This window comes from Exophiala aquamarina, assembly GCF_000709125.1.
Source record: "Exophiala aquamarina CBS 119918 chromosome Unknown aczIA-supercont1.4, whole genome shotgun sequence".
NCBI lineage: Eukaryota > Fungi > Ascomycota > Eurotiomycetes > Chaetothyriales > Herpotrichiellaceae > Exophiala > Exophiala aquamarina.
Genome location: NW_013550584.1, coordinates 1,724,767 through 1,744,981, shown reverse-complemented (window position 1 = coordinate 1,744,981; position 20,215 = coordinate 1,724,767). Strand labels below are relative to the sequence as shown.

The 20,215-nt window shown below is 49.6% G+C and overlaps 10 protein-coding genes across 10 annotated transcripts; 3 read left to right on the top strand and 7 right to left on the bottom strand.

The window, feature by feature from the left end:
• Positions 1–628: 628 nt before the first annotated feature.
• Positions 629–1,840, bottom strand: A1O9_05737 (uncharacterized protein; the record flags this gene model as incomplete). Its single annotated transcript, XM_013404953.1, has 1 exon — positions 629–1,840. The coding sequence occupies one exon, from the start codon at positions 1,838–1,840 to the stop codon at positions 629–631; it is 1,212 nt and encodes a 403-aa protein (XP_013260407.1).
• Positions 1,841–4,708: 2,868 nt separating this feature from the next.
• On the bottom strand, positions 4,709–5,467 carry A1O9_05736 (uncharacterized protein; the record flags this gene model as incomplete). The annotated part of the gene is made up of 2 exons (XM_013404952.1): positions 4,709–5,249; positions 5,286–5,467. 2 exons carry the CDS (start codon positions 5,465–5,467, stop codon positions 4,709–4,711), a joined length of 723 nt encoding a protein of 240 aa, XP_013260406.1.
• A 1,123-nt stretch (positions 5,468–6,590) lies between these two features.
• Positions 6,591–7,870, bottom strand: A1O9_05735 (major histocompatibility complex, class I; the record flags this gene model as incomplete). The annotated part of the gene is made up of 2 exons (XM_013404951.1): positions 6,591–7,688; positions 7,742–7,870. The coding sequence occupies 2 exons, from the start codon at positions 7,868–7,870 to the stop codon at positions 6,591–6,593; spliced, it is 1,227 nt and encodes a 408-aa protein (XP_013260405.1).
• A 563-nt stretch (positions 7,871–8,433) lies between these two features.
• Positions 8,434–9,192, top strand: A1O9_05734 (uncharacterized protein; the record flags this gene model as incomplete). Its single annotated transcript, XM_013404950.1, has 2 exons — positions 8,434–8,561; positions 8,622–9,192. The coding sequence occupies 2 exons, from the start codon at positions 8,434–8,436 to the stop codon at positions 9,190–9,192; spliced, it is 699 nt and encodes a 232-aa protein (XP_013260404.1).
• Positions 9,193–9,848: 656 nt separating this feature from the next.
• A1O9_05733 (NAD-dependent aldehyde dehydrogenase) lies at positions 9,849–10,541 on the bottom strand (the record flags this gene model as incomplete). Its single annotated transcript, XM_013404949.1, has 1 exon — positions 9,849–10,541. One exon carries the CDS (start codon positions 10,539–10,541, stop codon positions 9,849–9,851), a length of 693 nt encoding a protein of 230 aa, XP_013260403.1.
• A 182-nt stretch (positions 10,542–10,723) lies between these two features.
• Positions 10,724–11,851, bottom strand: A1O9_05732 (NAD-dependent aldehyde dehydrogenase; the record flags this gene model as incomplete). Its single annotated transcript, XM_013404948.1, has 2 exons — positions 10,724–11,554; positions 11,612–11,851. The coding sequence occupies 2 exons, from the start codon at positions 11,849–11,851 to the stop codon at positions 10,724–10,726; spliced, it is 1,071 nt and encodes a 356-aa protein (XP_013260402.1).
• An 843-nt stretch (positions 11,852–12,694) lies between these two features.
• A1O9_05731 (uncharacterized protein) lies at positions 12,695–12,973 on the top strand (the record flags this gene model as incomplete). Its single annotated transcript, XM_013404947.1, has 2 exons — positions 12,695–12,715; positions 12,767–12,973. The coding sequence occupies 2 exons, from the start codon at positions 12,695–12,697 to the stop codon at positions 12,971–12,973; spliced, it is 228 nt and encodes a 75-aa protein (XP_013260401.1).
• A 426-nt stretch (positions 12,974–13,399) lies between these two features.
• Positions 13,400–14,209, bottom strand: A1O9_05730 (uncharacterized protein; the record flags this gene model as incomplete). Its single annotated transcript, XM_013404946.1, has 1 exon — positions 13,400–14,209. The coding sequence occupies one exon, from the start codon at positions 14,207–14,209 to the stop codon at positions 13,400–13,402; it is 810 nt and encodes a 269-aa protein (XP_013260400.1).
• A 685-nt stretch (positions 14,210–14,894) lies between these two features.
• A1O9_05729 (uncharacterized protein) lies at positions 14,895–16,310 on the bottom strand (the record flags this gene model as incomplete). Its single annotated transcript, XM_013404945.1, has 6 exons — positions 14,895–14,955; positions 15,007–15,138; positions 15,198–15,312; positions 15,365–15,933; positions 15,980–16,100; positions 16,151–16,310. Coding segments are annotated over 6 exons (1,158 nt in total), but the record flags the coding sequence as incomplete, so codon positions are not given.
• A 1,238-nt stretch (positions 16,311–17,548) lies between these two features.
• A1O9_05728 (uncharacterized protein) lies at positions 17,549–19,348 on the top strand (the record flags this gene model as incomplete). Its single annotated transcript, XM_013404944.1, has 1 exon — positions 17,549–19,348. One exon carries the CDS (start codon positions 17,549–17,551, stop codon positions 19,346–19,348), a length of 1,800 nt encoding a protein of 599 aa, XP_013260398.1.
• Between the last annotated feature and the right edge of the window lie 867 nt (positions 19,349–20,215).

The following is a 20,215-nucleotide window of genomic DNA, read 5'->3' as shown; positions in this document are numbered from 1 at the left end:
AGTGAGAAGCATTGTCGAAGCATCATACCTTGCCTCCACCCGATGCTGGCTAGTGGTGTTAGTGGTGTAGGCTAGGTTAGAAAAGGGAGGACAAAGACAGTGGACGTGGGGAAAGGTAACATCCGTCCTCTTGTATGCAACCAATCTAAGTGGAAGGCGATCCAATCCTTTGTTCCTCAGTGACTATGCGATTGGTTCTTGATTCCAGAGGATGATGATCGTGCTAGTATTTGTCTCGGCCTTGTAGCTGACTTTCTTTCAGAGACCAGCCGAGGCAGGTAACGCAAGGCAGGCAAGATTCTACTGTTTTGAATATCGTCATATTTGATCGTATTTGGCCGAAAAGAGCATAACTTTTCTTCAACCTAGCTCATGTCTGTAAGCATTGCTTCTCGATATTCGAGCCTGGTATCAGTGTCACCCCGACGGCAAATAGTCGCCGCCTTTCCCATTTCCCATGTTCTACGAAAATCCCGTCATTATGTGTTGTCCCTCACTTCCAGCTTCGCCTGTCGAATCGTTCTCATACTGACTCTGTGCGTAAATTCTCAGATTCCCCACCGGAGTGCAAACCCAGCCGCAAATTCAAACTCAAAGCTTGAGCAACTCAATCAAATCAATTTTGTTTTCAAGAGACTTCGGTCGCTTGGCTTTGCATCTCGACTTCTTCGACTTCTTCGACTTCTTCTCCCATCATCTGAACGTCCGCCTCGAGCATACTGTAGTCGTCAATCCAAGCAGTCCTCATGACGATTGCACTAGTTAGCGCATCAAAGTCATCGTCGACCAGGTAAGTGACCTCGATCATGCCCTGACCTCTGAGCGCATCCTCGTCCACCTTCTTGACGGTAGGTGTGCGTGGGCGCTGCGGGCTTCCTTTAGATGGGCGCTCAAGCGATCTCCGGGGCACTGGACGAGTAATGAGATGCTCAAGCGGACAAATGGCATTCTCGTAATTCCAAGAGCCTGGCAGGCTCCGGCCACCACACCTGTCACAGGCACGACGATGGCGCCAAAAGTCCTGATGAAGATCGACTTTTTTGTCGTCATCCTCGATCATAAAGTCCAGGTGAGAGCACATCTCATCTTCCGTTGCGTCTTGAGGCACCCAGCCCAGGAGCTTGACCATACCAGCAACGTGTGTGTCGACAGCAAACACCGGTATATTCATGCGAAAAGCCATAATGCAGAATGCAGACTTGATGCCAATCATCATAAATCGGACCAGGCAATCAAATACTGCTTGCTTTCCCTTGGTCGCATATATTTCGCTGATGTAGTCCACCGAAAGCAGACCGGGCACAAAGTCGGATGCGTTTGGATCGTTGAATCTGTAAACTACTTCTCCAGGGCTAATCAGGGAGACATTGTGGCAGTAGATTTCGTCCAGACACCGCTTGATGTATTTGGCTTTCTTCTCCTGAAGCCCAGCTCTCGTGAGCACCATTTCAAGCTTCTTAGCACTTTGGACACGCATCAGATGATAGTTCGGTATTGTGCCAATGACTTTGACTCCATTAACCATATAAGGATAAGCATGGATCATGCATTGTTGGGCATCCAATGCTCCTTCGTTCGTGCTTGACTGAGAAAGCATGACACGGACAATCGCATCGACACTGAACGTTTGTCCCGCATGCATTGGTGGTGTGGTTGCATCGTTTTGGCTGATCTGAGCAAGCAAAGAAGGGCGCTCTTCTTTTAGAATTCTTGCAACATTATTGATGTCGACTTGTCTGACCCAGTTGTGGTAAGCCAGCACGCTCCTGCCAAAGGTGAAGTTGAATCTATTGCTCGAAGGTACTACACGACGTAGCCTTGTATGTTTTCTTTTCTCCATCCTTCGCAACGTCCGAGCAAAGGCAGGAGGAGAAATTCCAAGCGTGAGAACACCAACTGTTCGGAGAACTGGGGCAGGACGTCTTTTACGAAGGATTCGAGTTGAAAAGTGAGACTCATGAGACAACGTCAAAGCCGTGTTTGAGATGTAGTCGCTATCGTCTGCTGTGACTTGCTCAGTTACAGCAGCTATCGTTGTTAGCTTCTTGCTTCGCAACTGTTGTATCGCGCAAGACACTGACTCTTCTTAATCCTACGCCTCTTGGATCGTCCATTCTCATCGGTGTTTGAGGTTGATGCTTCTTTCATGCCAGTAGCGTTCTCTTCGTCGCTTTCCACTTTGATCTTCTGTCGAGGAGAGGTGCCTTGTCAATGTCAGATTGAAATTGGGAAACTGGAATGCACAGATACCTACCTTTGGATGGCGTTTTGCGTGATCTGCCAGCTTCCTTGGGTATCATTAGTGTGGCAAGCATATCTCCATTGTTCCGTGAAACTGTCTCTCCAATGACGGTCTTCATGCTGACGTCTGCTGGTGCAAGTCTGCCGCTTTGCGCTATTGAGGTCATCGCCATGTCGTTGGGACATACTGTGTTTGCTGATGTGGTCAAAGGAGCAGCTATAGAACATGCGTCGTCGACTTTGTCGACTTGAGTGGCGTCGTCCTCCGCTTTTTGTCTGCGTGTGAAAACCATGATTAAATTTCAAACAAGAACCGCAATAGAACAATATGACTGAGACCCAGTGTTAGCATTAGGTAGAATGAAAAGATCATGTGATTAACGCAGAGAAGGACGGCGTCGAAATAAATATGGCCCACGGGTCCTGTGAGTGAATCAAACCGTAGCCTGCCATTTCTGGGTGTGAAATTGCCGCATTGGGTAACATAGATGACAGACCCGCTTTAAGGACCCGCGTTTGAAGACCCGCCTCAGCCTTGCTAGATCAGCTGTTTTCAGATCGGAATTGGTTAGAATTGCCGGTGTCAAAATTGTACTGGGGATGAAGACTTCACTGATTTCTCAGTTTGTGCATGAAATTGCCTGACATGTCGTCATTTCCCTCCGCCGTCGATTGCTGGACGCTTGACAGGAATGGCGGAACATGGAAAGGGAATGAAGAGAACGAAAAGCTCGTTGCTTTTGGAGTCTGATAGGTGCGTCGCAGGCTTTCCTTGTTTACAGAGGATTGACTTACTGTTTGGGATGAGGTCAGGCCAGCTGTGCTTGACAGACTGACGAAAAGAACATTGGGGGTTGCTTCGATATGCTGGCGTAGAATTTGTTGTCTTGTGCCAGGAACAATGAGGAAGAGATGAACGAAACTGACCAGACGATGACTGGTGAGTATGTTGATCGCGAAAGTCTTATTTCACCAGTTTGAAGGATCTGAATTTCAAACAGAGAAAGCGCTAGTACCAGCGACCAGTCAGCAAGGTGTTTTCGCAGTCAAGAGGAGCGTCTGGAAATAGTTGTTGTCGAGGATGAAAGAAAGAAAGAAAGAAAGATGAAGGCTTGGGCAGATATATATAGCTTTGAGAGATCGATGGTCCCTGGCTTTAAACGAGACAGGTGAACCCTGAGTCTGTGAATCTCGATGCCCGCATCGGTAGTCCCTGGGCCGGTAGTGTATGACTCAGGGTAAAATGAGATGTGAAAGCCATATTGCGTTGTCAGCAATCTGATCCATGATCGTCATCTTGACCAACCTGCGGGAAAGATAGGCTGGGAAAGGCATGAAATGGCGGACGAGAAACTATTAATTGCACTTCGATAATTGGCCATTGTCGGGAATGTCGTCGACAAGGCTTCGATACAAAGGGGAAGGAGTATGGTTGTTGGTGGGATTTGAACTTCGAAAGATGGTAAACTCCGATAGACATACCTTGTTAAGTGGCACGCTGTTATGGGTGAGGAGGTTCTATGGAGGCAGAGGCGTGACATGAAACACTCGCCTGGCTGTCGGAGCTGAAGGGTGGAAGAAAAGCTGATACAGCTTCGAAGGGCCTAATATGAGAGGTGAGGGCGATGGCAGTGAGCGATGTCGTGGGACGGACAGAGAGAAGCCAAGGACGGAACGCAACGTTGACAGAGGAACTCAATTGCCAGTGGATTCGTAGCCGACAGCAAGCTAAAGAGGTTCAAACGGAGAAGGAAAGTGATAGAAAGTCACAAGACAAAAGCAGGCCAGCCGATGAAGTGACGGAAAGGCCACGACGGGAGTATACCCTGAATCCTTGGACGAATCTCAAATCGTTCAGAAGAAGTGCGAGCAAAGTGACGTGGACGTCGACTCAAGGCTCACGAGTTGCAGAGCCTGTCGAAGCCATAAGCCATCAAAGAGGGTATCCGAGGAAACAGGCAGAGAGAAAGACCAGATGATTGCTAGGAAAGCGAGAACAAGAGCGGATGTCCCAGTTGGGGTAAATATGCGGCTTTGCTCGCTCATTGGACCATTGGGACACAGAATGGGGAAGCCACGCCGTTTGAGGAAGGAACGACTCAGTTGGAGCCAATGAAGCAGTTGCCAGTCTGCTTGGGGAAATCAAGACACCTTGAAACTCATGGCCCAAGGCTCAAGCAGAACGCTGCCACTGCTTTAGGGCAGTCAATAGTATTCCACGTCCTCTATCGACAGACTCTGTGGACTAATTGGTGTTATTGAATACCCTTTTTCTCTCGCCCGGCTGGTGGAACAATGGCCCTTGGAGGGACCTCATCTACCACACCGCTAACCTCGTCAACTTTGTGGGCGGCAACCAACCTGTGATTGTAGATTCAGCTGAAGCTGGTCTCGATTTGGGATGCTTGAAAGCCCGAAGAAGTATCTGTCTGTTTCTCAGGACAAAAACCTATGATTGGGATAGTTCCTACCATTTTGTTGCCTCCGCTTTTGCGTCCCCAATATTCTTCGCAGATCTGAAGTCGGTGTATTCCTTCTTGAAGTCACCACTCTCCTCACGGATGGTGTATCGGAGACGACGCCACATTTCCAGTTGGACAGCAAATCCCTTGTTCGGATTGACTTTGGGCCGTCTCCCCCTTACATATCGAAGGGCTGTGTCGTATTCCAGATCCATTTCTTCCATGACGAAAGCTGTGACAACAGAAGCAGAGCGGGAGACGCCTTGGTGACAGTGGATGAGGACACCACCATCCTTCTTCGCAAGGCTTGACTTGATGAACTCACAAGCTTCGCCCAGAGCTTGAAGCAGATCCTCCGTGCTGCTGTCACGAAGCAAGATGAGCTTTAGGACAAAGTCAGATTCCTGGCCAGGCGTCATCTTCGGCTGTTGGTGCTCTGCATTGAGCAGGGACAGGATGTATCGGATTCTGGGCCGATTCGGTGCCTGGTAGTTCGGACTTAGAACAGCTTGAGCTGTTTGGATGCTGTTCATCAAGATTTCAGTCCTTGTTAGTAGTCCGCTGTAGTCGAGGTGTGCTTACTCGGAGATGTAAATACCAGGCATGATCTGGTCTGGAAACAAAGGGGCGCATGTGGTTGATGCCATTTTTTGCTTGGTTGTCTTTGATCGCAGTGCTGGTGCTTGAGATTCAAGAATTGCCCTCGGGAAGGAGATGGCTTTCAGGTTACTGCGCTTGTGGCCAGGCCGGGATGGAGCAAACATGGCTAACATCTCGGACCGATCTTGTGTGAATGGTGAAGGCGGTGGGCTTGACGAGTGACGCGCCGATCTGGCAGAACAATCAGGGGCTTGTACGTCGCGTTATACACGAAGTCCACCTCTCAGTCACAATGTAGCCCGAAAGCATTTTAAATATATATAGGTTAGTTGGACGGCGACAAAGTACTCAACCCCAGAAGATGAATCATCTTCTCATTTTTCATTTCCCAACAAAGCTGGAAGTCATGAGGACAAGTAAACGGCGTGGCCTCGCGCTCAAGGAAACCAGGCCTGATCTAACTCAGCCAACGAAGAGAGAGACTGCGGGCACGGAGCACGAGGCGATAAGGAGGAAGGCTCTTGGTTGTTCAAACGAGACGTTGACTAGTTAACTCGCAGCAATCTTGACGCCTCTAGCCGGAAATCGCCCCACTCAGCCAAGCACAAGGGAAATAGTGGAACCATATCGACTTCGGGCGAGCCATGCCAGCAGTCTGCATGTGGCACGATGCGACTGATCTGAGCGTTCTTCTGCAAGGCTACGCGTGATGCGTGTATATAATATGCTGGTTTGGTGTCATTCAAGGTTCTTCAGGTGGGGGATTTGTCTCGTAGGCATCCAGCGGTGGAAGGCATTGTACTATAATTATCCGAGGCCACAAAGGGTTGTTCTGGTGTACTGATAGCAACAACTGGTGCAAAGTGAACTCCTGGTGCTATTTGCGATGCGCGCACCGGAAAGTCTGGCTACTGCTTACTTGGGTGCATGGTAGTGGCTCTTAGTATCTCTCTGTGTTTGACGATTCAGTCGTAGATTTTGGCTCTGTGCCTTTGATGCCAGGCAAATGCTACATAACAACTGTCTGTCGAATTTTTCAGAGCTTCTTCGCACAAGATCTTCAATCGAGATATTGCACAATACCGCCGGCGGACGTTCTTAGTCGTCATCATCATAATCCTGACGGAAGTGGACGCCGAAATATCTGGAATGACCATTTGAGGAGGAGGGCAGGTCTGACCGTATCGGTCGACACTTAAGAACGAATCAAAGGCATGAGCCGTTAAGGCTTGCTGGGTTCTTGCTGTATTCCCAATAGCCTCCAGGCCTCCTTGTCAGCATGGATCTTTAAGACCACGAGATGCCTAGCATGATTGCCGCTCCAACAGCCATAGCCGTAAATTGCAAAGCAGTCTTTCGCAATTCCTCGCCCTTGTTGGGGCCAGTCTCAAGAAGTTCCGGAATAACAGCAACGGTGCCCACGTAGAGAAATGTGCCCGCTGTAAATGGCAGAAGCATATCCCCCCACTGCAGACTGGTCCCCCAAATTCCTGTAACTGGACCCGCAGCTGCATCGGTTGGGCCACTGCCATACTCTTGCACAAAGATGCCGATCAAGGTACCGAGGAAAGCACCAACGGCAGTCACAAACTGTGCACCCATCGCCTTGCGCTTGGAGAAGCCTGATTGAATCAGCAAAGCAAAATCCCCAACTTCGTGGGGGATCTCGTGGAAGAAAACTGCCATAGTTGTGGTCGCTCCCAGGGCTGGTGAGGCGTAAAATGAAGTCGAAAGTGCTAGTCCGTCAGTAATATTATGTGTGAAGTCGGCAATAAGGTTCAAAAGACCTGCAAGCTTGACAGAGGGGTTGATAGGCGCTGGTTCTGCCATAGGAGCCTTAGACTTGCTGTCCTGTTGGCCTTTTCGCTTTCGTAGCTCACTGTTGGACTTCTTCTTAGAGACACCAGTTGCAGAGCCGTTGGCGATCTTCCGATGTTCATCAGCGGCATGACTGTGATCATGTGAATGGCCGCTTCCACCAGTGGCTATACGAAGAGCCTTGTCCATCGCCATGAATGTCACCAATCCAACAATGATCCCAACACCTAGCAACAGGTTTCTGTTTGGCTCGATCAAGACAAACCTTGCTTTGTCGTGTTCGTCTTCTCCCAGAAATATCTCTGGTAGCAAATGAAACAAGGTATCTCCTAGCAAACCACCGACTGCGAAGGCAACCATGATGCTGAGCGAAGACGGATCGATGTTTGGGGGACATAGTGCCAGGAGGAAGTTTGGTGGTCCAGAGATGTAAGCAGTAGCTAATAGAGCATTCACCGCAGGAGAAGAAGAGGGGAATAGTATTTCAAAGAGCTTGGTCGTCAAGGAGGCATGCGGAGGCGCATTTTTGACTTTGTGGTCGGACAATCTCTGCACAAAGGCACATTGCTGGACAAACAATTCAGCTGTTTTATCGGCTACAGAGAGATGGAGGTGCATACCTGTAGGTTCCCCTCGATTTCTTCGGGTGTCAGCGAGCCAATGTCTTTGCCAAACGCTTTTTCTGCGCAAACTGTGGTGACTACGCCTAGTAATACTGCATATAGCGCATAGCGCGTTATAGAAGACATCCGCATCGTCGGGATACCCATATCTTCGGTGTATTGAGATTTGTTGTACAAGCAGCATGGAAAGACACGCGACTCTGGAGAAGAACAAAGGCTGCCTTTGGATTTCAAGGGGATGTTCAAGGGGGTCTTTATCGATAACGATTTAACCCACAAACCTTGAATGCGTGAGGCCCAGTTTAGACCTGATCTCTAAGCGTTGGACTCATGAGCCAGGGCGTTCACCTACCGCATGTGCAGTATATCGACCTCGACAGATAGAAATATAAGAGTATACAAGAGGATGGCATAGACTGGAAGGCTGCATTGATGTGTACTATAGATGGCTAAGATAGGATGTATGAGGCTCGCTTCCAATCACGTGGATGGACCACGCTTGGCACGTGACTGACATTTGCTGGTCGGGGAATCCCCGGAGAAAGATCCAGGCCTTATCGATAAGCGAGGTTCCCTGGCAAAAGTTCTTTAAACTGCGGACCAAAAAGTTGGGTACATCAGACACAAGAGATAACACTTGCTCCTGTCCGTCCTCAAAGCTCCTCACCAGTCCAGAAAAATTTCTTACGATGGGCCGAGAGAGGCAAAAGAAGAAGAATAGATCTTCTATATCGAAGGCAAAGCCCAAGTCTAACCGGACGAAAGCGGGCAAGAAGAAGGTCAATTTTCTGGGTAACGAGATCATCAAGCAAAACTGGTATGCTCAGCCCCAATCCCCGAGGCCAAATGCACGCTCCGATAGGACTAATGCCTACAGGGATCGCAAACTCACACTCTCACAGAACTACAAACAGCTCGGCCTGAGCTCTAAGCTGAATAGCGGATCTGGCGGGACGGAGAAAGAAATCCCCAAGGCCGGCGAGGATGTTAAACCTGTGGCCAGAGATTCTCTCGCCATTGCAGGTCCCCGAGCCAATGCCAAATTCGTACCTGAGGAAATCGAGGTCGAGAGGGACCCCAAGACCGGAAAGATCATCAGAGTCATCAGACCGGAAACAGACCTATCTGCGAACCCATTGAACGACCCGCTCAACGATCTCATGGAAGTTGAATCGGAAGGCCCTCCTGCCGTCCGGACGGAAAAGCAAAACGAGATCATTGCGCAACTAGAGGCCCAGGCTGCCTATGAAGAGGAGATGCTCTCGAAGAAACGACCCAGGCATCAGAGCACAAGAGAAGAGGAGTGGATTTCGAGTCTCGTGGAGAAACATGGTGACAACATCAGGGCCATGGTGAGAGACAAGAAACTCAATCCGATGCAACAGACTGAGGGTGACATCGGACGGAGACTGAAGAAGTGGAAGGCAAAGCAAGAGGCCACCAGCTAAACGACTCCTTTTTTCTGAGTAAGATATCGATTTGTCGTGGGAAAGCCATTGAAGATCACAATCGCAACCTGCTCACGGACTCCAAGATACTACAGTTTGGCCGATCGCACGTAAATCATCCAGCAACACAGGTGTGTTGAGACGACATCTGGAACGGTGGTCCATTCGTCAGCTGGACACGCTCGAGGAACCCCTAGGCTGCCGCTTGCGATACGCCACTTTATCAGTTTTCCAACCAACGGTTGAAAGGAATATTTTCAGTTGGGCTTGCTCCGGTCAGAGCATCAATACCCTGAGATTACACTCTGGAATCGCCTCCGCGATTGAGAAACCCGTTCAACGGACCATCCTTTGAAAGCATGATCGCACGAGAGATGGTGACATGCCACGCTACCACCGTCAACAATGTACATGGAACCATCCCAAAGAAGAAATGCAATGGAAAAGCATACTTTACGCGCAAATAGATATCCGATAATAGATGGACACGAAAGGTCCACAGAGCGTATATCGCAAAACGCCGAATCTCTTGGTACTCAGTATCGATCGAAAAGCAGAGACAGTGGAGTACAATCACAATACGAATTTATGTCTCTAGTAATGAATTCCTGTTTCTGATATGCACTGTAAAACAGGCTGCCTTTTGTGATTTGGAGTCAAGACTTCTCGGTCGCAGTGTTGTTCACAATCCAGGGTTCACTTTTCAGGATTGCTGTAAGGAGTCCAGCCACACTGGTCATCATTTCTGTCCAGCCGATAGAATAACCTGTACCAATCACCCCCTTGCATACTTCCCACCCGTCGCGACTTACTGGGTACTGCAGTTTCGGCGGAATTTGCGTTTTGATACCCAGCATTCTCGCCCAAGGGGCTTCTTCACAGATACTCTTGATGTTGCAGAGGGCCTTGAGCCCCTCCTCGCCGCCAAAGCGGCCGTAGCCTGAACCCTTAACCCCGCCAAAGGGCATTGAGCAGGCGTAGAATGATCCGAAATCATTGACAGCCACCATGCCAGCCTTGACACCTCGAACGCACTTCTGCACATCATGACTGTTATAGCCGAAGACGCTCGCGCCGAGACCATACATGGTCGAGTTGGCAAGCTCAATCGCCTCATCAACAGTCCGAGCTTTCATGAGCAAAAAGACTGGTGCAAAGAGCTCCGTCTGGGCAATTTCCATTTCTGAACGCACGTTGCTGAGAAGAGTTGGTTCAAAGTACGTTCCACCGGGGTAATCAGGGTGGTTGTAACGCTTTCCACCACAGTGAAGAATTGCACCTTGCGCAACGGCAGTGTATATGAGGTTCTCAAGTCGTGAAAACGAATTCGACGAGATCATGGAACCCATGTCTACGGGGGAATCACCAGGTGAGAGAAGGATTGAGCCAAGCCTTAGAGATTTTATTTTAGGAAGAACATGCGAGAGGAGCTTGTCGTGGATGCTGGGCATGGCTATGATCCTCTCAATTCCAATGCAGTTTTGACCAGCTGTAACTAGGGTCAATGCACGTATGTAGGATAGAAAGAGGGTCACTGACCAGATTGGAACACTCCTCGCATCAGTATGGAAGCAACATCTTGCAATGCTGCTACCGTCTTGGAATCATCATGAACTATAACTGGGTCCTTGCCTCCCAGCTCCACGGTCACCGGAGTCAAAACCTTCGCGGCTGATGCACAAACCTTGTGCGCAACATCTTTACTTCCGATGAATGTAATGTGAGAAACACCTGGATGTCTTGTGAGATAGTCGGCGCTTTGAGGAAGGCAGATGATGTTTTGCACGAGCATCGGGCTGTGGTTACATGCGTGGAGGGCACCTCTGATAAGCTTGAGAAAGTACGAAGTACTCCAACAAGTCTGCTCGCTGGGTTTGACAACGATGGCATTACCTGAAAAGAGAGCAGATATCACCGGTGATATAAAGTTGTGGAATGGGTAGTTCCAGCTTACACAGGCCGCTACGACGCCCAATGGTTCATAGATGACGGTGTTGGACTTGTAGGACATGAGCAGATTGGTTGGTCTTCTGGACGGCACCAAAGCCCTCTGGCCATGTTTGATTGTCCATTGCAACTTCTCAACGGTGACGAGGATCTCACCGAAGCAGGCATCAATCTTGGTCTTGCCGCTATCGAGGCAACATGCAGCGACTATTTCTTCTTGATGATCGAGGATATAACGCAGGAGAGTCTGGAGCACTCGGCGTCGTTCGGCGAACGTGGTTTCGGCCCATCTCAATTGCGCTGAAGCTGCAGCAGTAATGGCAGCATCGATATCGGAGGGGTCGGCCGGCTCAATGGGAGGCCCAAGACTGCGGCCGTCTGCTGGGCACCGAGGATAGATGCGGGAACCAATGACCTGTCACCAACATCAATGTTCAAGTTCAAGTATAACTGCGGTTGTATGACCACATACCTCTGGAGAGTCCGCTTTGGGCCTCTTGCCCTTAACATCCCATTGGTAGTCACCTGCTAGTTGTGGCGGGACTTCGACGGAGTATGGAACCGCATGCTCGATTTTTGGAGCATGGACATATCTCACGACGAGAAAAGCTCCGGCAGCCAACAAGCACGTGCATAGGAAGACGGTCCACATGGAAAGCCCTGACGGCCAGGCAGATGCCTTATCAAAAGACAGCTGTTCCTGAGAGGCCATGTTGTCGGCTCTCACCGCAGGAGACCACATGTGTCCTTGGGAGAAACTTGTCATTGGCCACAAGTGCGGAAGGTGGGCAAGGCTTACCTGCAGCCTTACGCCACATCTTCAGCCACAGATACTTTGAGAGGAAAGTCAACCGATGACGCAAGACAAGGATGTGCCCTATCGGTGACGTTTGATGGGTCCACATCTGGGCCCCGGAACCTGTTTTTGCCCTTCTGACCTCTGACATCACATCCTGAAACAATCGAACCAGCTTTTCCATCAGATTCTGTGACTGGCTCTTGCCATAATCCTGGTCCTGCACGATGAAGGAAGTTACCGTTTGAGCGTTAGTGGAGCGGCCAACGCTTCATCTACGCCACAATCATACATAGGAAAGGGTGGCAGGGAGGTCAGAAGATCTTCACTTTTGAACACCCCAATACGAGCCTTGACCAGCCTTGGGCCTTGGTTGTGATTCGAAAGTGCCCGCCCCCCGTACGTCATCCAGCCTAAGATCGTGAGATTGCCATCGCAAGATTGGATGGGAAATTCATCCATGGAGGGCAACGATGTCGCAGCTAAACCGCATCAGTCGGAAACCACCAGGCGAAATGTGAAATGTGATGTAGTTTTGCGATGCCTTGCTCGATTCTCGATGGCTGCACCCGTTTTAACTGTGATATCTCAAAGTACAAAGAGAAGGGTCAACCCTCCCCAACTATTCACCGCTTTCCCTTCTCCATCACAAACATCACTTATCAGAAAACCTGTCTACCATCAAACAACTCAACCAAACAAGAAATCCAAATTCTTTGCCCTCTCAAGCAATCTCACATATATACTCCATTAATCACAATGGGTGCCGTCGTCTCTTGCGTATGTCAGACTACTCCTTTGTCATCAAACTCTCACTAACATCCCTCCCAGGTACAATCGCTTTGCCGAACTATCGGCAGCGTGCTCATGGCCATCGTCAATGGCATTGGTTCCATCTTGACCGCCATTGTTAACGGCATTGTCTCTTTCTTCAATATCATCATCTCATGCCTGACCTGCGGTCGCACCGGCAGAAAACGGGGAACGACTCACTCAACAAGACGTCACCATGGTACCACGACTAGAAGTCGTATCTGATCAATGGCCTCTTTTCTATTCACATCATCAACACATACGAAGAGAGTCCTAAAACACGAGAACATCTGATTGTCAATATCATGTTGTATAGATTGCTTGGTGCGCATTGAGGAGACATAGAGATGCAAGGCTGGACAGTCCACTGCACCCCTCGAGATTCGACTGAATAATTTCAGTGACGGAATTGTACTTATACGGAATTCACGATACCCTTTCATAGCGTTTTTCATAATACATCAACAAGTTTACACTCTAAAAAACTATGTTCATCACAATTACCTGAATTCTATAGAATTCCCATGAAAATAGATCTTTCATATGATACAATATCTTACTTCTCATCCTGATCAGCCTTCTCAAAGAATCGCTTGCTTCCAAAATGTGTAGTTTAAAGTTAAGCAACCAATGGTTGCGATAGACAGAAATTCAGCTGGTGAGTGACACCATCTGACCCTCCACGCCCGGGTTCCTGGTCGACTCGCTGATAATGTTGTGGAAAACCCAGTGTCCAACATCAGCCCTCTTGATGGAGAAGCCAGTCGCCGGCTTGTCCTCATACCCAGATCGAACGCCCGCCAGTCCACTCGCGTCCGTGTACGCAACCGTGCCGCTCAGGAGGGTTGGTCGAATACCCACGATATTGCGGAAGACAGAATCCTCCTTCTCCACCTCACCACGGTAGATGTCCTCCATCTTCTTCTTATCGACGTGGGGAATCGTTAACATTTGGTGGTAGAAGAATCGCATGCCGAATGGAACATCCTCTGGGCCCCGAGTGATACCAGTTGTAGAAAGGAAGACCAACAGGGGCTTATACAACTTGAGGGCAGGCTGTTCGCTGAAGATCTCTTGTAGTGCGGTGACAAGAGTCTTTGCGGCGGTTTCGCAGATCTCAACGTTGTCAAGTGTGGCGATTTGCAGAGGATGGCACATGTCGACATTCAATTTGGGGCTTCCACCAAGGCCAGTGACAACATAAGTTGGCAAACGACCATGGTCGAAAGACAATAGGGTCTGCTTCACGGCCGCAACTTCTAAGGCATTGCCTTCCCTAATAGTCATTTGGTTCTCAATTGTGGCTTGATTGATGTCTTGATCGGCGAGTTGTTTTCGGAGTTTCTCTGGTGTCCTCACGAGGGCTGCTACCTTGTATCCAGCTTTGAGGGTATGTACAAGCGCAGCATTGGTCACGCCACCAGTGGCGCCGAAGAACGCGACTGAAGATTTGGAGGACATGTTCGAGTTGGAAAGGAGGTTTTGGTGTTATTTGCAAGCGTCGAGATGTGATGTCGTAACTTGATTGCTGGGAGTGTATCGAAGGAAATGCTTCCGATGGTAGGTGTGGTGTTTGTGAGCTGAAGGATCCGCTTGCACGGCCGGGCTAGCCATCATATCTTATACAGGAGTCAGTCACCGGGGAAAGGGGTGAATTGTTATGAAATCGGGCTATGCATGTGTTCCATCTCGCCTCAAGGACCAACAATAGTATGTGTGCGGCTCTACCAAAGCGGCTTTACAAGCGGCCGCGGGGTCAAGCGGCTCAACTCTGGGATGGACGGATGAAATATTGCGCCGCATCGCCACTCATACCCTGTTCTACATCACGTGGCGGCGCGCGGACGAGATGAATGCTTCCCCCTAGAGTCTGACTCGCTGTTCGGATTGGACCTCAAAAAGTTCAGTTATCAAAAGCTTAAATGTTGGGCAAGCTCTTCCCGCGGCGGCTCAATGCTTGCTTTGTATTTCCTGACTAGGTTCGTTACGAGGGTGACTGCTCGTCCCTACATAAACTATTAATGGTATACTATCAGCAAATGACATTTCGGTGGGTTCTGATGCTGAATCTTCTACTTCTGCAGCGTCTACAGCCGCCACCAACAGCACATGGACAATTATCAACTCATAGCCACATACGGTTGTTCCAGTTTGTTGATGTGGCGCAGATCATGCCAGATGGTGTTGTCTTGATAGTCGATGTGATTCTACTTAACGTTAGCTTCGGTAACCCCTGAGAAAGTGAGCGGGAGACATACGTTGCCCAGATGGTCGATGTTGTGTGTGCAGTCACATGGGCTATTGTCGTACGAGTCCGAGTTGGAGTCGATGCGGTGATCGTGATGGTGGTTCGCGCTCTGCCAGAATAAGCTGTCACTGCCGCGGGTGTGCTTTTCGGATAATAATTAATTAAATCTCTTTTAACACAGTGGCTGATATGGTGACTTACACGGTTGCAGTCGTGGTCGTGAACTCGCTGACGAGTTCCGTGCTAGTTGGATAAGTAACCGTGATGTAAGTCGAGACTATTTTGCTGGTATCCATGAATGTGGTGGTGCACAGATCTATTGGTTGGTTAGTAGACTTGATCGGTTCGGGGCCTGGTCTGATATCTACCTGGTCCAGTACCACGTTTAACCAACCCTCCCTCTTGTCGACGCGCAACTCTGCGCTTCCTAAGTCTCTCAAGGACACCACTTTCCGCGCGACGTATACGAGGAATAGCAGTGACAGGAGCGTTCGCAGCAGCGAGTGTGGCTTTTGAGGGGCGGAGTGTACATGTTCGATCTCTCCTCGGTAGTTGCGTCCTGCAACTAGCGGCAATGGTGGTGGTTGTGATCGTTTTTGAGAAGACTTTGGTGGTGCGGATTCTTGTGGATGTCGAAGTTGTGGTCACTGTTACCGGTCTCGGTCTTACAGTGATCGTCCGCGTGGAGGTAGTCTTGGGCAATGTCACAGTCGATGGGAGCAGGGTCGTTGTATAACCTTGTGTAAAGGTCATAGTCACCGTGGTTGAGGGTGTGTAGGGAGTAGTATAAGTTACCGTTGGGGTGCTGGTGACGACAACGGGTGGGCCTGCATTGATCGAGAAGTTCCTCATCCACGCAAAGGTCAGTCCTTCGATGATGACGATCCAATCTCCAGACCACATGGCACTTTTGGGCATTTCATCACCCGGTACATTGCTTTCAGAGGTCAGGAGAGATCGTAGGGTCGGGGAAGTCTTCTGACCACGTAGATAGAATATTAGCACCATCAGGATTGGTATCAATGTCTGAGCAGAAGTATTCGTCGCTGTTTGGTGCTATCAAGATAGGTGTGACCGAGTCCTGAATGTCATCCGGTTGGCATCCTTGCCAGAGTCAGCTTCCGGTCTTGATGCGTCAAGACATACTCTGTCACCTTGAAAAACTGTGCCAAAGGCAAACCAGTCGTTAGATGTGGTATTAATGCAGTAAGGGCCACCGCCGTCGACGAAGTCATAACCGAAAGACTGGCATTCGGATTTTGCTCGGCCGGCTAGGCTTACAACCAGAACCAGTGGTAAGATAAGCGAATGCATACTGACAACGAACAATGAGGATAGAAAGTAAAATCCACGAAATGCTCGATACTAACGACCATATATGAAGATACCCCCACTCAAGATGCTCAGCCCAGTAAAGGCACCCTTTAAAGCTCGAAGTGTTCATAATTTTTGCGCTTCGGCCGGATGTTATGGTCTATCATTAGCACACGGCACCCTTGATCCCTTGGCCAGATCCTGATACGAATGCGGACTGAGACATTGAGAGCGAGGAAAGAAAGCAATTTTACTACACGAGAGATCGTGTTGCCCGGCACAGTGTCTGAGAGACATCGACCGACCCGTTGCCAATGTGAATGTCTCATAATCCGAGGGTGCCTTCTTTCGAATCCCTTGAATAGGGAGGACAATGCCCCGGCCAATTTGGCACTCTTTCGCTTAGCAGTGGGACAATGATCATCTTTGTGTAATCATGCCCAGGCAGCCTTGCATTAAGAGGCACAATCGACAGGGACGGCTTTGCCAGGGGCGTAACAAAACTAGTACCAAGACAATGATTGGAAGTTCGACCCAGCTGCAAGGGGAGTGTTGAACAATATCGGACAAATGTAAAAGGCAACTGGGGAGAAAGCGAGGATATCAAACCTGTCAAGGGGCCTCCCTGCTCTGTTGACAGCTTCGACCCTGCATATGATGCCAAGAAGGCCAAGCCAAGAGACATCCTTCGAGGTCGAGGCTCAACAACAACATCCGCCTCCGTGTTCTCATTCACAATAAGCCCATCAACAAAGATTGGAGTGTTCTTCTTCTACCAGGTGATGTCTATCCGAAATTTGAATGGTCAGATCGAAAATCCTGAAAGTGTTCAACACAGGGGAGGCGGGTATTGCTCACAGCATCTCCTTAAAATTTACCCAATATTTTTGGGGATTTGTGTTTCCCAAGGAATTCTTTCCAAGTCCAAGTAATGACAAGCAGGCTTTTTTCTCCAACGCAAGCTATCAGAACCCTCAAAAGAGCCTCTCATGTGATACGGAGTCAATAAAGGAACCCACTTTGACTCTGAGACAGCATGACACCAACTCGTGTGCACCACGTTTTTCACAGCCCACCATTCCTTGCATGACATTTGCAGGATAGATGATGCCTCTGGTGTTCAAAAGGCTGCTCGTGCCATGAATATCAGAGCCATGCCTCCTCATTTTGTCCTCGTTCTGATCAATATTGATTCTATATTCTGTCTGGTCTTTCTTTTTCTCTTCCAGTCGCTCGCTATGTTTCGTTCACTTACACTCCTTACACTGTTCTTATTTCATGTATCTGCCGCCTTCATTCCCACCGCAGAGCTTGTGCCTATCGAAGGCAATCTCGTTCAACGACAGGCTTCCCAATCTCTGACTCCCTCGGCGACTTCCACCCTCAAACCAGACTCCAAATGCACCCATTCAGCGTTCACACGCCAATGCTGGGGAAGTGGCTTCAGCATCGCCACCAACTATGATAGCACTTGGCCTGTTACCAACAAGGTAGTATCCTACCACCTGGAGGTCACCAATTCCACTTTAGCTCCCGACGGGGTGCCGAGGGTTGTCTATGCCATCAATGGACAGTTCCCAGGGCCAACAATTCGGGCCAGTTGGGGAGACGTTTTGGAAATCACCGTCAAGAACAGCTTGACCACCAATGGCACGAGCTTTCATTGGCATGGTATCCGCCAATTCAAGACAAACCATATGGATGGGACCAACGGGGTAACGGAATGTCCACTTGCTCCCGGAAAGTCACGGACGTATCGGTTTCTTTGCACGCAGTTTGGCACAACCTGGTATCACAGCCACTATTCGGATCAATACAGCGATGGGGTGGTTGGTACAATAATCATCGACGGACCTGCCACTTCAAATTACCATGTTGATCTTGGTGCTATGCCTATCACGGACTGGTACTATCGCCCAGCCTTCGAACTTGCACCACTTGTCCAGAGAGGCGCCTTTCCTGGTGGCCCCACTGGCGATAACATACTCATTAATGGCACCAACGTCAGCCTCAATGGTACACAGGGCCAGTATCATCGCAACACTCTGACGAAAGGAAAGAAGCATCGTCTCCGGCTCATCAACACCTCCACAAACGACAATTTCAAGGTTGGTCTTGATGGGCACGATTTCACAGTCATCAGCGCGGACTTCGTTCCAATTGTGCCGTACTCAACACAGTGGGTCTTTCTTGCAGTTGGTGAACGCTACGACGTGATCATCAATGCCAATCAAGCTGTTGACTCTTATTGGCTACACGTCGTCCCGCAGAGAGGTTGTAGCAAGAATGCCGTCACCAATGCGCTTGCGATCTTTAGCTACGAGGGTGCTTCCTCTGCCACCCCTTCCAATGCTTCAAGATCCAATGCTCCTCCAGGAGCTGAGTGCAATGATCCCAATGACAATCTGGTACCATATGTGAAATTGAACGTGCCCGACAACTATACCATCCCGGCGAAGTCCCGGCTTGACGTAGGCTTCGCTATCGTCCAAGACCAAGCCAACCAAACCTTGTTCCAATGGAATCTCAATTTCACCGCGATTCAGGTTCCCTGGGGTGCTCCAACTTTGCAATACATCTTAGACAACAACAGCAGCTACCCACAGAACATGAATCTGATCTCGTTACCAGATGCAAACGCATGGTCATACTGGGTCATCCAAGCCATCCCGACGATCGCACCACCGGTTCCACACCCCATCCATCTCCACGGTCATGACTTCTACGTCCTGGGTGCGGGACAGGGTATCTTCAACAACTCCCAGACGCTACGGTACAAGAACCCTCCGCGCCGCGACGTCGCGATGTTGCCGGCGTCAGGATATCTGGTCATCGCGTTCATCACCGACAACCCCGGCGCGTGGCTCATGCATTGCCACATCGCCTGGCACATTGGATTGGGCCTGGGCGCACAGTTTCTCGAGGAGCCGGACAAAATCCCAGGGCTGGGAATCGGCCCCGACTTTGAGCAGGTCTGCGCCGACTGGAACAAATACTACGAGACTGCGTTGTTCGATCAGGAGGACTCGGGGCTTTAAGGTGGGTAGGGGTGTGTGTTCTCACGATTTCAGATGCGGGGAAAGGAATAGATCAGCTAGCATTCATTGAGCACATCTTGTCGGTCCGGATTGCAGAGGTGGTCTCTTGACGTATAAGGCTCAAGAATCCGGAGCCCGGTAGGTAGTCAGTTCTATCTACCGAGTTCTCTCTCCAATATGAAACAAACAGCCTGCCGTTCGACTTGGTCAAACGAGGCTGCGACTTGTGAGACCAACTCTGTGTTTCCAATGACATCTAGTCATGGTTTCCGTCCATGACCACGCTTCCTGCACCATCGTTGGGTTCTCCTTTTCTGCTGAGGCAATGCTCTGGTTTTCTAGGTGATCCCAAACACCAGGAAAAGCATGGCGGTGCTTCGCACAGAGAGCAACAGCGCGAGGGTTGTCGTACTTGAACTGCAAGCATGCTGCGCAGTATTCCATATCGGCTTCATTGGACATGGTTTTGGTAATGCGGCTCCACTGATAGAGTCTAAAGCGGACATCCATATACTTTTCGAGGTCGTTCTTACGCCTGGATTCTGCGTGCTTGTAAACCATATCATAGTCCACCCGCGCCTCTTCTTTGCACGCTTTGTACCACTCATTCATGTCTCCCATCGCTCTGTCACGCATTCGCTTCCAGGCATCGAAACACTTCGTCTCGACTTCCGATCTGAACCGGGCATACATTGCATAAGCCGTCACTTCTTATCGCGTGATCCATATCATCTTCTCCCCAATGAGCTTGATTGACAGGTTTTTGGCACGGGCCTCCTTTTGCTCTTGGCGCCACTTGTCCCAATGACACACGATACGATGCAGTCGTTCGAGCTAGGAATTGCGAACGAGTTGGCCAACCAGTCA